The sequence below is a fragment of the Schistocerca cancellata genome, chromosome 6 (assembly GCF_023864275.1).
Source record: "Schistocerca cancellata isolate TAMUIC-IGC-003103 chromosome 6, iqSchCanc2.1, whole genome shotgun sequence".
In the NCBI taxonomy this organism is placed as follows: Eukaryota; Metazoa; Arthropoda; class Insecta; order Orthoptera; family Acrididae; genus Schistocerca; species Schistocerca cancellata.
This window is the reverse complement of record NC_064631.1, coordinates 286,392,481-286,406,255: the sequence shown is the minus strand read 5'-3', so window position 1 is coordinate 286,406,255 and position 13,775 is coordinate 286,392,481. Positions and strand designations below refer to the sequence as shown.

At 42.2% G+C, this 13,775-nt stretch overlaps 1 protein-coding gene across 2 annotated transcripts in view; it reads left to right on the top strand.

The window, feature by feature from the left end:
- LOC126088537 (molybdenum cofactor biosynthesis protein 1-like) overlaps positions 1 to 8,433 on the top strand; it is a 56,744-nt gene extending 48,311 nt beyond the window's left edge. Inside the window, exons 5-6 of one of the 2 annotated variants that reach the window (XM_049906717.1) lie at positions 7,926 to 7,983; positions 8,396 to 8,433. In XM_049906717.1, coding sequence (XP_049762674.1) covers positions 7,926 to 7,981 — 56 coding nt within the window. In that variant the 3' untranslated portion in view covers positions 7,982 to 7,983; positions 8,396 to 8,433. Of the gene's footprint in view, positions 1 to 7,925; positions 8,362 to 8,395 lie in introns of those variants that run through there. The other variant, XM_049906716.1, reaches the window with a different exon arrangement.
- The last annotated feature ends 5,342 nt before the right edge of the window (positions 8,434 to 13,775 follow it).

Below are 13,775 nucleotides of genomic sequence, written 5' to 3'. Positions count from 1 at the left end.
TGGCTCGGGGTTATCAGGTTCGGTGAATGGTGCAATGGAGTATCTGGGACCAGTCTTTGAAGAACATCGTGTAGAACCTATTCGAGGAACTTTGAATTCCAACCATTGCTTCTCAGTATACTTACTCCTTAATGAAATTTGTTGCAAGTTATATATCTATATTTCCAACAAATAGCTCAATACATATTATCAATACTAGGAATAAGAACAATCTACATAAAGACCTAAAATCACTTATGTTGGTCCAAAAGGGGGTCCAATATTCAGGAACACACATTTTCAATAAATTACCAGCAACCATTAAAAACTTGGTTTCAGATAAAGCACAGTTTAAACAGAGTTTGAATGACTTTTTGATAGGCAATGCCTTCTACTCTATAGATAAATATCCTAACAGAGACTGTTAGGCCAGCTTAAGTAAAAATATGTTAGATTTAAGTTTTGACAGCACTTGGTTGCAACAGTCAATATTAGGTATTTTGTGTATGATAAATTTATTAATAGTGCATAACAATGTTTCATTCTGACAGCGTATTAATTCTGTAAATATTAGCTTTTTCCAGTTTACTGTATTGTATTCACCTATTTTGACAATCTCGTGACAAATGATCAGGGTAGTATTCATTATATTAAAATGTTTTGTGTTATACATTCTGACATGTTCCACATCCTCGAGAATCATCTCATTTTTTCGGTGTATGTAACGAAAACTGAATCAAATCAAATCCAATCACCATCTCTCGTCATGTAATAACTTCACTTCTTCTTCTTCCCTTGTCGTCTCCTGTTTTTCCAGTACTCGTCCATCTCCTCCTCATGTTTTCCCCCCTTTATTCTATTCGTGTTGTTCTCAATCCCCTATTTCTTCTGCATCAAAAGCCTTTTATTTTTATTTATTTATTTTTTTTATCGAGGTGAGTCTCTACGGACTGCGTGGTAACAACCGACTTCACTCTAGTGTCCAGGTCTTGTTCTTGCTCCAGCTTTGACTTCCTGCCAGTATCTTCTGAGCCCCTCCAAGAAGTGCCTTTTTATGCTCTTCAGATAATGGTCCTCACTGTCTTTCGGATGTTGATGCCATGTTAAAACCTTGGTAGTTGGTCACCAATCTTCTAAATTTGTTCCTTTCAGGAATTTCTCTCTGAGATACCAATCTGCTTAAGATCTGTTTCACATTCTTTGAACTATCTCGGCCTCATTTTCTTAGATAGGATGAAACTCCGTATTCTTTTTGTTAGTCGATCACCGTCCATTTTCATGAGATGACCATAAAATAACAATCATTTCTTCGTAATGGATGCTGTGATAGGTTCTGTCTTGCTGCACGAGTCCTCATTTGCTCTCATTCGCCATTGTCCATCGACCCATCTATTACCTTAGGATTTTCCTTAATATCCTACACTCACGCTTTTCCAGCCGCTCAGCTTGACCTTGTCTATTCATGGTCAAAGTTTTGGATGCTTATAAGCCCTCAGGTTTTACAACTGTATTATAATGTTGGAACTTGGCCCATATACTCATAGACTTTTTGTTATAAGTATTCTTTTTCAGTTGGTATGCTTGGTCTAACTTCCTCATCCCGACAATTGCTTCTTCTTTTAATCCATTCTCCTGGTGGATGACTTCACCGAGATACCTGAAATTCTTAACTCGTCCGATTTTTTCCCAGGTTGGTTATCATCCATTCAGGTCCGTCACAGATGCTCGTCATATATTTTGTCTTTTGAATAGAGATCTGGAGTCTAACTTTTTTCAGCAATTTCTGACAGCCTATTTATCTTGTTGACTGCTGACTCTATGTTGTTAGCAAAAATGGCCAGGTCAGCTGCAAAATCTAAGCAGTCAATGCACACCCCTTTGTTCTTAGGACCAAGTCTGAACCACTCTTCATTTGTTTCTTCTTGGGCTAATAACTTTCTCCACTCTCGAATGACCTTTTCCAAGACACAATTGAAAAGGAGAGGGATAGTCCATCTCCTCGTCTTATGTCCGTTCTGATTGTAAAGGGTTCAGATACCTCACCTATAAATTTAATTTTTGACACTGTGTTAGTAAGAGTTTGTTTGATCAGCTTTCTTGATGTATTATCCACCCCAAACTTTTCCAAAATATTCATTAATGCCTGTCAGTCGATGGAGTCATATACTTTCTGAAAATCAACAAACGTGACCACATAGTTATTTCTTCCAGTTTTTTTGTACCTGATGATGTTCTTCAGGTTAAAGATCTGTTCTGTGCAAGAATCGCCCTTTCGGAAACCAGCTTGATAGTCCCCAATCAGTTGGTTACAATGATCTTCTATTCTATTCTGTATCACTTTGGAGAGAATCTTATATGGAACAGATACTAATGAGGTACCCCTATAGTTACTGACATTCTATTTATCACCTTTTTTGTGTAGACGATGGATTAAAGCTGACTGCCATTCAGTTGGTATCATCCCAGCTCTCCAGATCTCCTCAAAAAGTTGGACTAGTATATCTAGAGTTTCATTATTTGCCAGCTTCAGTAGTTCCACCACTATTGAATCCTCTCCATCTGCCTTATTATTCTTAAAGTTGTTGATGATCTCTTTGGTCTCCTCTTTACTAAATGGAGATGAGGGGTAGTTGTGGATTGGGGCACATACAGGGAATCTTTCTTTCGGTTCATCACAATTAAGTGGGTTTTCAAAGTAACGAGACATGATCTTGCAGTTTTCTTTGTTGGTCAGGCCGAGTGTGGTGTGCGTACTGTAAGACCTTCAGTACACACACCATCAGATTATTTGACTTGTTGCTCTAACGAAGTAAGCGAGTGTCAGCAATGTGTCTCGTGGTCTTATCATGGCATGTTTATCTTCTGCCATTAGATCAGACGATAGAAATGCCACTTGCACGCTTAGAGTGGCAGATTGATGGTGAGCAACTTTAAACAGAACTTGATTAATTTTCACACACATTTATTAAAATAATAACAAATATAAAAATTACTTAACTTGGTCCTGGATGCTATTTACAATTGACAATCTGAAGTTCCTTTGGTATTGGTACGTTAATCTTATTCTCACATACACTCCTGGAAATGGAAAAAAGAACACATTGACACCGGTGTGTCAGACCCACCATACTTGCTCCGGACACTGCGAGAGGGCTGTACAAGCAATGATCACACGCACGGCACAGCGGACACACCAGGAACCGCGGTGTTGGCCGTCGAATGGTGCTAGCTGCGCAGCATTTGTGCACCGCCGCCGTCAGTGTCAGCCAGTTTGCCGTGGCATACGGAGCTCCATTGCAGTCTTTAACACTGGTAGCATGCCGCGACAGCGTGGACGTAAACCGTATGTGCAGTTGACGGACTTTGAGCGAGGGCGTATAGTGGGCATGCGGGAGGCCGGGTGGACGTACCGCCGAATTGCTCAACACGTGGGGCGTGAGGTCTCCACAGTACATCGATGTTGTCGCCAGTGGTCGGCGGAAGGTGCACGTGCCCGTCGACCTGGGACCGGACCGCAGCGACGCACGGATGCACGCCAAGACCGTAGGATCCTACGCAGTGCCGTAGGGGACCGCACCGCCACTTCCCAGCAAATTAGGGACACTGTTGCTCCTGGGGTATCGGCGAGGACCATTCGCAACCATCTCCATGAAGCTGGGCTACGGTCCCGCACACCGTTAGGCCGTCTTCCGCTCACGCCCCAACATCGTGCAGCCCGCCTCCAGTGGTGTCGCGACAGGTGTGAATGGAGGGACGAATGGATACGTGTCGTCTTCAGCGATGAGAGTCGCTTCTGCCTTGGTGCCAATGATGGTCGTATGCGTGTTTGGCGCCGTGCAGGTGAGCGCCACAATCAGGACTGCATACGACCGAGGCACACAGGGCCAACACCCGGCATCATGGTGTGGGGAGCGATCTCCTACACTGGCCGTACACCACTGGTGATCGTCGAGGGGACACTGAATAGTGCACGGTACATCCAAACCGTCATCGAACCCATCGTTCTACCATTCCTAGACCGGCAAGGAAACTTGCTGTTCCAACAGGACAATGCACGTCTGCATGTATCCCGTGCCACCCAATGTGCTCTAGAAGGTGTAAGTCAACTACCCTGGCCAGCAAGATCTCCGGATCTGTCCCCCATTGAGCATGTTTGGGACTGGATGAAGCGTCGTCTCACGTGGTCTGCACGTCCAGCACGAACGCTGGTCCAACTGAGGCGCCAGGTGGAAATGGCATGGCAAGCCGTTCCACAGGACTACATCCAGCATCTCTACGACCGTCTCCATGGGAGAATAGCAGCCTGCATTGCTGCGGAAGGTGGATATACACTGTACTAGTGCCGACATTGTGCATGCTCTGTTGCCTGTGTCTATGTGCCTGTGGTTCTGTCAGTGTGATCATGTGATGTATCTGACCCCAGGAATGTGTCAATAAAGTTTCCCCTTCCTGGGACAATGAATTCATGATGTTCTTATTTCAATTTCCAGGAGTGTATATCTTGGATACTTGACAAAAGTGTCTATACATTTATCTTCATGGCTATGTACAGGAATATGGTAATCTTATTAGGCGCAGACTGAATCTTGACTATGGACTGGTACAGACAATTGTAGAACTCGTACAGACTGGTACAGACTAATGCAGACTGTTACAGACTAATGCAGACTGGTACAGACTGGTGCAGACAAATGCAGACTGACTGATCGAAGGTCTTTACACTCGTTATAATACCTCGCGCGTTCATGTATCACTGCACGAGTGAGATGCGCGAGGAGAAAGTGTTCTATGTTAGCAGCAATCTCATTGGCTGCGTTACATATTAATACGTGGATCGGCGGAAGCAGAATTTGGTCCGTCTCTATGGCAGCGCCATCTCGTAGTGCGGAGATGGACGAGTGCTGCGCCTGCGCTGTTGTGCTTAGCGGGTCGCACTCTAGTGGGAAATTTGTGTACGCGCTGAATACGCAGAACTATGTACACAACACTGAGCTTTCCATTTTCGTCTCTAAAACAAAAACTTGGGGCTTGGTATCCTTTCAAATTCGATTTGAATGTCTGATAGAAGTCTCTGACATTGTTTATCTGGAAACGCTGATCGATCTGTTCTAACTGCTGTTTCTCATGCAATTGCTTAGCCCTTCGTAGAGTTCTGGCTGCATATTTTCAAACTTCATGGAATACATCAAAATCTTCAGGTCTCCTGGTAGAGCTCCACTTTTTCCATGCACTTGCTGTTTGGGCCACCACCTCATCACAAACCTCATTCCACCATGTATGATTCCTCTTTTTAGCTGTCAGGATTGTAGTATTAGCTGCTTGTAGGATCATGGAGGCAATGTCTGCCCATTTATGGGATTCAACTGTCAGTTACTGGTGGCATTGTTCCAATATGTTTTGATTGATTTTGAGCTTCGCAATATCATATTTATGAATTTTATTTCTGGTTTTCACGGTCTTATTGAGAGGGATGAAATTAATTTTGATCTTGGAGAGGTGATGATCCTTTTAAATTTAGTATTTTATCTGTAAAAAGGTTTCTTTCTATTATTTCTGATTGTTTGATGTTGTTTCTTTCTTATTTCTGTAATCCATGCTATCATTGATTCCTTCTTCCAGAACTACTCATTCAGTAGAGGTCTCTAAAAAAAGATTAATCTTCTTTTAGCCATTACTTCTGATATTTTCTCAAAATTTTTGTAGATCTCCTCATTACTTCTCATTTTCCAGCCATCTGTAGCTTGTATTGCAACCATTATTTTCTAATAATGCTCCTTTGAGGAACCTCTGTTCTGTCCAGCTTATAGTTCATCATTAGGCATCCTCATCCATATAAACATCCTGGTCATACCACTGTGGGATAGTGTTTTAGTTTGGTTTTTTTAGTTGTACATTTCTTGTTGTAAATATCCTTTGTCAAACGATTTGCTCTCTCCAGTTTGCTGACTCTTGCATCTACTGTTAATTCTTCTAGTCCATTTTGTTGTGCAGTTTGTCCAATATATTTAAATTTACTTACTAATGCTATTTTACATTTTTGTTTTTCTAAGAATGTTGATGCATTGTTTGAAATTGTCATCAATGTTGTTTTTTCGGCTGAAATTTTGGGACCAGCTCTCTTTGCTATTTCTTCCAAAAGATTTCTTTCAATAACTGTCTGTCAAATTTTTTTGAAAGTATATCAGAATCATCTGCAGAAGCCAGGCAGTTTACCTTAATTCCATTTGTTTTTCGTCCTAGAATTATTGGTTCAATTTTGTGATTTTTTTTCTCCAAATTCCAGATACTTTCTATTTTTTTCTAGAATGCAGTGTTACAGTAAAGGTGATAAACTGTCCCCTTGTCTAACACCAGTTTTTATTTCAAATGGTTGAGATACTTCTCCCATAAATTTAGCTTCAGTCATCCTATTTGCTAGTGTTTTGAGGATTATGTTTGCTTTAACACAAAATTCTTTGATGATTTTACCTATAATTTCTCTGCCTACCAAATCAAATGTTTTCTTGAAACCAATACATGATACTATTGAAGGTTTGGTGATTAACAGTCTGTGGAGAATTATCGATTTTCTAATAAACATCTGTTCTGTGCAGGGTCTTGCCTTTCTAGAGCTCCTTGAGATTCTCCCAGTTATTTGTCTAAAGTTTCTACAACTCTGTCCAGAGAATTTTTGATAATATTTTGTATACCACTGGCAGAAGTGAGGCATCTCTGCAATTGTTGACATTTTGTGTGTCCCCTTTTTTTCATAGCTGTGGATTAATGCTTTCCATAATCTCTTCAGCTTTCCAAATGTTCTCAAACAGCAGTTGTAGATCATTTGTGTGTTCTGACTATTTCAATAATTTTGCTGTAGTGGAGTCTTCATTTGTTGCTTTGAAGTTTTGGAATGATTTGATGGCTTCATGAATTTATTGCTCTGTTAGTGGAAAATCTTCCTCCAGATGTTGTGGGACTGCTATTATATATTGCTACAATTTGCTGTTATTATTATTATTATTGTTGTTGTTGTTGTTGTTGTTGTTTGGTTGCCTGTTCTTCAGCACTTTCTTTCTGTTTCCTTTATCTATTTGCCGCCATTTTAGCCCATTTACCAGTATTTTCAGCTTGTTCTTCACTTATTTGACCTTTTGGTGGCTCCTCTTGAAGAGATCTTATTTCTCAGCATTTTAAATTACATCATCTGCTGCTCTTTCGCAACTGAATTTCATCATGTCCAGTCTAGTGTTTTCATTCATTTAACCATCCATCTTCCTTGACTCAAGATCCTGAATTTTCATCCTTAATTCTTGAACAGTCTCATTTCTCTTTTTACTTTTTCCAGATGAAGAAACTTTAGGTCCTCAAAGCTAAGATTTTTATTTGTTTCTGCCTATGGCTGCTATATCTCTTTAGTTAGAATATTTTCTCTCTCTGTATTTGATTATACTGAATATTTTTATAAGTACATTTATTGCTGTAGCAATGAGTAAAATAAATTGTATTGCACTGCCTGTAGCATGTAGCACCATTTTGACTGTTAGTCCTCTTGCTGTACAAAAAGTAGCTGTAATGATTACTTAATGCAAGTATTTTGTAAGAGCTGTGGAATGGTTAGTATCTGTTTATATTTTTCTGATTAATTCAAGCTCGTCAATGCACATCCTGTGTTAAGGAAATATTTGCACTGAATTTACTGAGTGTTAAATATAAGCAGTGGGTAGTCTTTTTGGTAGAAATATGTCAAGGTGAACAAAACAGGAGATGGTGAAGGAAGAGAGGGAAAAGATCAAAATTTGCTTCTCATCAGCAATATAACTGGGTTGCAACATTCAGTGAAAATTATCTGACAGGAAGTTGTCAGAAATACATTTTTTTGAAGAAACTTTATGTTTGTATAAGCATTTATTAAATTTAAAAAGTTGGATTTCATCTGTTAATACAAAAGATAATGTTTTGCATTGCAGGCATGATGAACCTGTCAAAGATGAAGAATCGGCCAATGATTCTTATTGGAGGATAACAGTATGTATAACTTAAACTTGAGATTCTTGAAAATAAAGCTAGTCAGTATTTCTTACAGTACTGATTTAAATACATCTAAAAGATCGCTGTTACGTAAATGAAAGTTGATGAGCAAAGTCTTAGTGGACATTTGTATAAAATTGTCATAGGTGTTATTTACAAGAAGAGTAAATAGTTTCAATAGGAATGTGGTGAGACATTTAACAAATGTCATGACCACACATTAATAGGACCTTATAACACTACCATTATGATATTAGTATGCTTTTACGTAAATAACAGAAACCCTGTCTCTATGTTGCCACGTATAACCCTCTTACTAAAATTTAGTTTAGTTTCCAAATAAAATACATTATGGAAGGATACTCCTGTTTATAGGAGAAGATAATCAATAGAGTTATCCTTCTTACAGGATTTACCGTGTGTTGCGTCTAATGGGTAAGTAAATTGGACTATTCACTTCTTTTCCTAAGATCTTACCCAGTGGCTAGATAGAAACACAGTATGAATAATAATATACTGAAGCTAGGACAACTCATTTCCAAGTTCATTTAGTGGTTTAAAACATGTACTTAATGGTCACCAACCTATCCTGGCAATGAAATAGTGAAGTATTGGAGAAGCAGAAATGTGAATTTTGCCTACTTTCTTGCTACTGTTTAGTTTGGCTCTTCAAATAAATTACCCCACTTAAACAATTTTGGGCTACATCTTTATACATTATGTTTTTAAAAAAGAAAAAGCCCAGTAGATAACTTCAAGGAAGGTAAAAAAAATTATCCGGGGTGGGGGGGGGACAACCTTTAGAAAAGCACTTTCCATAATCAAGAAACTTTAATACTTAGACACTAAATCACACACTTTTTAACTGAACATTTCACTTAAAAAAAAACCTCTTTCTTGGTGGAATTTACTTTCAAAAGCTATTATTCTTTGAACTAATTCTGTATAGCCATCTAACAGGTTCTAGTAACTTGGCTTCACTCTGATTGAATTTTATGTAAGCAAACTATAACACTTTGCAATAGTTAAGAAAACATTTTTATTATTTACACTAAAGCAATTTAAATGGTGCCTCTTTATATTAACTTGGCACTTCATAAGTCTGTAAAACAGGACACTCGGATTAATCAAACACCAGGAAGGAACCCTATACAGATGTATGATTAGGATGAAATAACAGGGTGAGCCAGTTTCCGTAAAGTTCAAGAATGATTATTAAAACACAGTTTAAATTAATGGTTCATGCTGTACAAAGGTAAAAATACAAAAAAATCTTATCTGGTGGCTGTAGGCTTGGGTGTGGTGAACAGTTATGACGGCTACACTACCCACACTACGGCCTGCAAGTTTCTTGCTGTATGGGCTCAATTTCTCTTCTTGGCTTCATTCAGTTTTACATACAGTAGCTCAACAACTCGCAGCTATGCTGTAAGCTGTTTGCAGTCTTCAACCGAGGCATTTTTATGAAAATTTGCAGGCAAAGCTTCTGCTCCACAAAGGAGTTACCTCAATCACTGCTGCCTACAGACTGTGTGACTTACTTCCCGCACTTGCTCAAGGTAGCACGCCAATTCGCCTTTCGCACCTTTTCCACTCCCCACAGCCATTTTCGTTTCAAACAAAAGCACACTGGCTTTTACATAACACCTATTTCTTACATTGTTCCTAAGCATGACCATTTCTTAAATTGTCAAATTTACATCAACATGAACAATTTATACACACAAATATTTTTAAATACAAAATGTTATCAAAACATTATTTAGACCCTTGGTATCCTTTGTAGAGGACTTGGGCAGGTTTGTCCCATCCTAGTACACATTATTTTGTTACTTCCCTTCAGATATTCCATTTAGCTACATCTACAATAATTCCCGATGTTCTGCCTTTTGAGGTGTCCAGTGCGGGTTGCTCTCCACTTCCTGGGTGTATTGTATCGAGTTAGCTTTTTCAAATTTCCATGTGGGTTTATCAATGTATTTTGTAACTGATATTTCAGCACCAATGATAACTTTTGTGAGCCAATGTACAATCCTTGAAAAATGTTTCAGTACTACTATTGAGTGATTCAGTGGTAATTTGTTCTCATCAGTGGAAAAGATGGATGGGTCAGGTTTTGTATCAGTTTCCATCTGCCTGCCCAAAACGTTTTAAATTCCTTGGCATCAAACTTAGATAATTTCTTGTGTGTTGATCCATTCGAACAATGGTTCTCTATTTTTGTCTCTATTTATGTATCTCCGGGTTGTGTTTTGGAATTAAAATCTTAAACATATACGTGCTGTCTAGTTGCTGTGTGTAAGACTAGTGTCAGACACTTTCTGTTAGGTGATTTGTGGACTGATGTATTAACCAGGCCTTTGAGTTTTGTCCTAATTACTTCTACATCACTACTTTTCTGACAGCTTAAGCCAGCATAATCCAAGAGCTGTTCCTTTTTTCATTTATTGTGGATGCACCTAACAATTGAGAGGAGTATTGATATTGCTTTATATTGCGTAATCTTGCATGTAGCTGCTGAATTATCACCTAAATGCATTTCCTATAGAGCTATAATACTGATGGCATGCTCATCATCTAATTTGCTTTGGTAACTGCATTTGTCACTTGTTAATCCTACATTAATTTGCATAATATGGACACCTCGCCTGATAATTTTTGACTGTAAGCTCTGAGAAGTGCTGGACCATCTTTTGTGTAGAGTTTTTGCTGTCTGCTCCTGCACACACTACCTCGGTGCACCATCTCAGGGGTTGTCTACATGCCACACAACAGTCTTTTTGGTGTCCAGTGTGAATGATTCACTGGTAAATATCCTGTCCCATACACTTTTGTTTGTAGACAATACTTCTGTGTTAGCTGAAAATAGAAACCCTGAGCCAGTAAGCAGTAGTCTCAGTACCTCAGAGAATTAGTTTCAGGTAAATTATATGGATCTAACATATCTAAAATGCACATGGTTTAGTTTGGAAACCACACAAACACCCAAATGTACACACCCGCTGTTATAACTTTTAATTCACTAATAACATGCGTGGATATACAAACGTAGAAACAATAGTGGGTTTCATGCTACCAACTCCGTAGCTGTCACTCAACTGCTGTGCCGTGACATGCGGCTGGCGCCGTTCATAGGCAGGTGGCGCTCCTGCACTCAGCCGAGCTGCGGAGCCCTCTATCGCCGTGTTTGTGTACTGACGTAGTGGCACTTATAAATCTCGTGGCACTGTCACAACACTTTTCCCCCCTTGAAAAAAAAACACGCTCACTTCCTTGGAGACACGGACAGTGCGGAGACATCCATGGCCTCTTGGGAGACCCCGAGAAGATCCCGCGGAGAAACACGAGAATATGGTCGAAAATGTCCAGGACGGAAGCCTGTGCGTGGAACGTGCCTCCTGGACGAGATGATGGGTGAAAACTCCGGAGCAGCATCCATAGGTGTCGTGAACCTGTGGGTGTGCTCCAGCGAGATGGGTCCCGGAGAAGGCGGCGTCGCGACTGGGGCTGGTTCCGGCGTACTCTGAAGCGGCAGCGACGTTGGCTGCAGCGACACGCACGGGAGATCGGCAGCAGCAACAGGACTGGCTTCTCGGGCTGGTGGAGGCGAAAGAAGGGGCGGTGGCACCGGCGTGGCCACCACTCATGGGTGCATCTGGTCGTAATGACGAACAACCATGCTGTCGTCCGTACGTATTTCACAAAGCCAGCGGCCGCGAAGAGCCTTGACCACCCCTGGAATCCATTTAGGGCGAGATCCATACCCTCGTGCCCACACGTCGGCGCCCACCGAGTATTTTCCCGCACAAGGGGACACAGTATTAAGCCTGACAGGGTGAAGCAGGTGCAGTAGAGTGCGCGGTTGGCAGCCATGCAAGAGTTCAGCAGGGCTGCGATCACCTAGAGGCGTGAAGCGATAACAACTCAGAAATTGCAACAGAGCGTCATCGGTAGAAAAATCAGTAAGGAATTTTTTCATCTGGCTTTTGAAAGTGCGGACAAGGCGCTCGACCTCCCCATTCGATTGGGGATGGAAGGGCAGTGCTGTAACATGATGAATGCCTTGTCCAGTACAAAAATCACGGAAGGCCTGCGAAGAGAACTGAGGGCCGTTGTCCGTGACAATCGTGGAGGGAAGACCTTCTAGCGCAAAAATTTTGGACAAAGCCAGCATCGTCGCCGCAGTGGTGGGCGACGGACATCAAACCACAAACGGAAACTTCGAGAAGGCGTCAATCAACAGTAGCCAATAAGTGCCGAGGAAGGGGCCGGCAAAGTCAGCGTGCACCCGTTCCCATGGCTGCGCCGGATCAGGCCACGGGGAGGGCATTGTACGGGGTGCAGGCAGTTGTTGAGCACACTGACCACACGCAGCGACCATGTGGGAGATGTCCGAATCGATACCGGGCCAATAAACATGCCTGCGGGCCAGGGACTTAGTCCGAGAAATCCCCCAATGGCCTTCATGCAATAGTTTGAGAACATCTTTGCGAAGAGAAGCTGGTACCATGACCCGTGGAGATGCGCCATCCGTGGCCAGAAGAACAACACCCTCACGAACAGACAGACGAAGGCGCAAGGCATGGTAGTTGCGAAGGGGATCCGATGCCCGGCCCTTGGTCCTGTCCGGCCAACCCCGTTGAACAAAACCAATCACCTGACGCAGGACCGGGTCCCTCGCAGTAGCCGACACGACCTGTGAACCTGTAAGCGGAAAACCCTCGACCGCACGACGTTCTTCCTCATCAATGTGGAAACAGTAGTTCATCTCGATCGAAAACCGGGTCGGAGCCCATCGGCAAACGCGACAACGCGTCAGCGTTGGCGTGCTGGGCCGTGGGGCGATAGTGAATCTCATAGTGAAAACGAGACAAGTATAGGGCCCAATGTTGCAGGTGGTGAGCCGCCTTATCCGGAAGCGACGCCGAAGGGCTGAACAGAGAGACCAGCGGCTTGTGGTCGGTGATGAGGTGAAACTTAGAACCGTACAAAAAAATGCTGAACTTTTTTAGAGCATAAATTATAGCGAGCGCCTCCTTTTCGATTTGAGAGTAACGCCGTTGGGCATCGTTGAGGGTCTTTGAAGCATAGGCGATGGGTCGTTCCCACCCATCCTCATACCGATGGGCGAGAACAGCCCCTAGGCCATACTGTGACGCGTCAGTCGCCAGAACCAAGTGCTGACCCAGACGGAAGGTGGCAAGACAAGGCGCCGACTGCAAATGAGCCTTCAGGCAAACAAAAGCCTGCTCACACTCGTCGGACCAACAGAAAGGTACGTTTTTGCGTAACAGCCGATGCAGAGGATGAGCCACCGCCGCCGCGGATGGAATGAATTTGTGATAATAAGCAATCTTGCCTAGAAACGCCTGAAGTTCTTTGACCGTAGACGGCCGGGGGAGAGCGGTGATGGCCGCAACGTGCTGATGTAGAGGACGTATACCTTCACGGGACAAGTGGAAACCAAGATACACAATGGAGGTTTGGAAGAACTGTGACTTGTCCAGATTGCACTTCAACCCAGCCGAATGCAGAACCCGAAATAATGAACGCAAATTGCGAAGGTGCTCCTCAGTGGAGGCCCCCGTGACAACAATGTCATCCAGGTAGTTGATGCAGCCAGGAACGGAAGCCGTGAGCTGTTCCAAAAACCGCTGAAAAATGGCCGGCGCGCTAGCGACACCAAATGGTAACCACTGGTACTGATACAACCCACAAGGAGTGTTGATGACAAGAAATTCCTTGAAAGACCCATCCACCGGCAACTGATGGTACGCCTCCGATAAGTC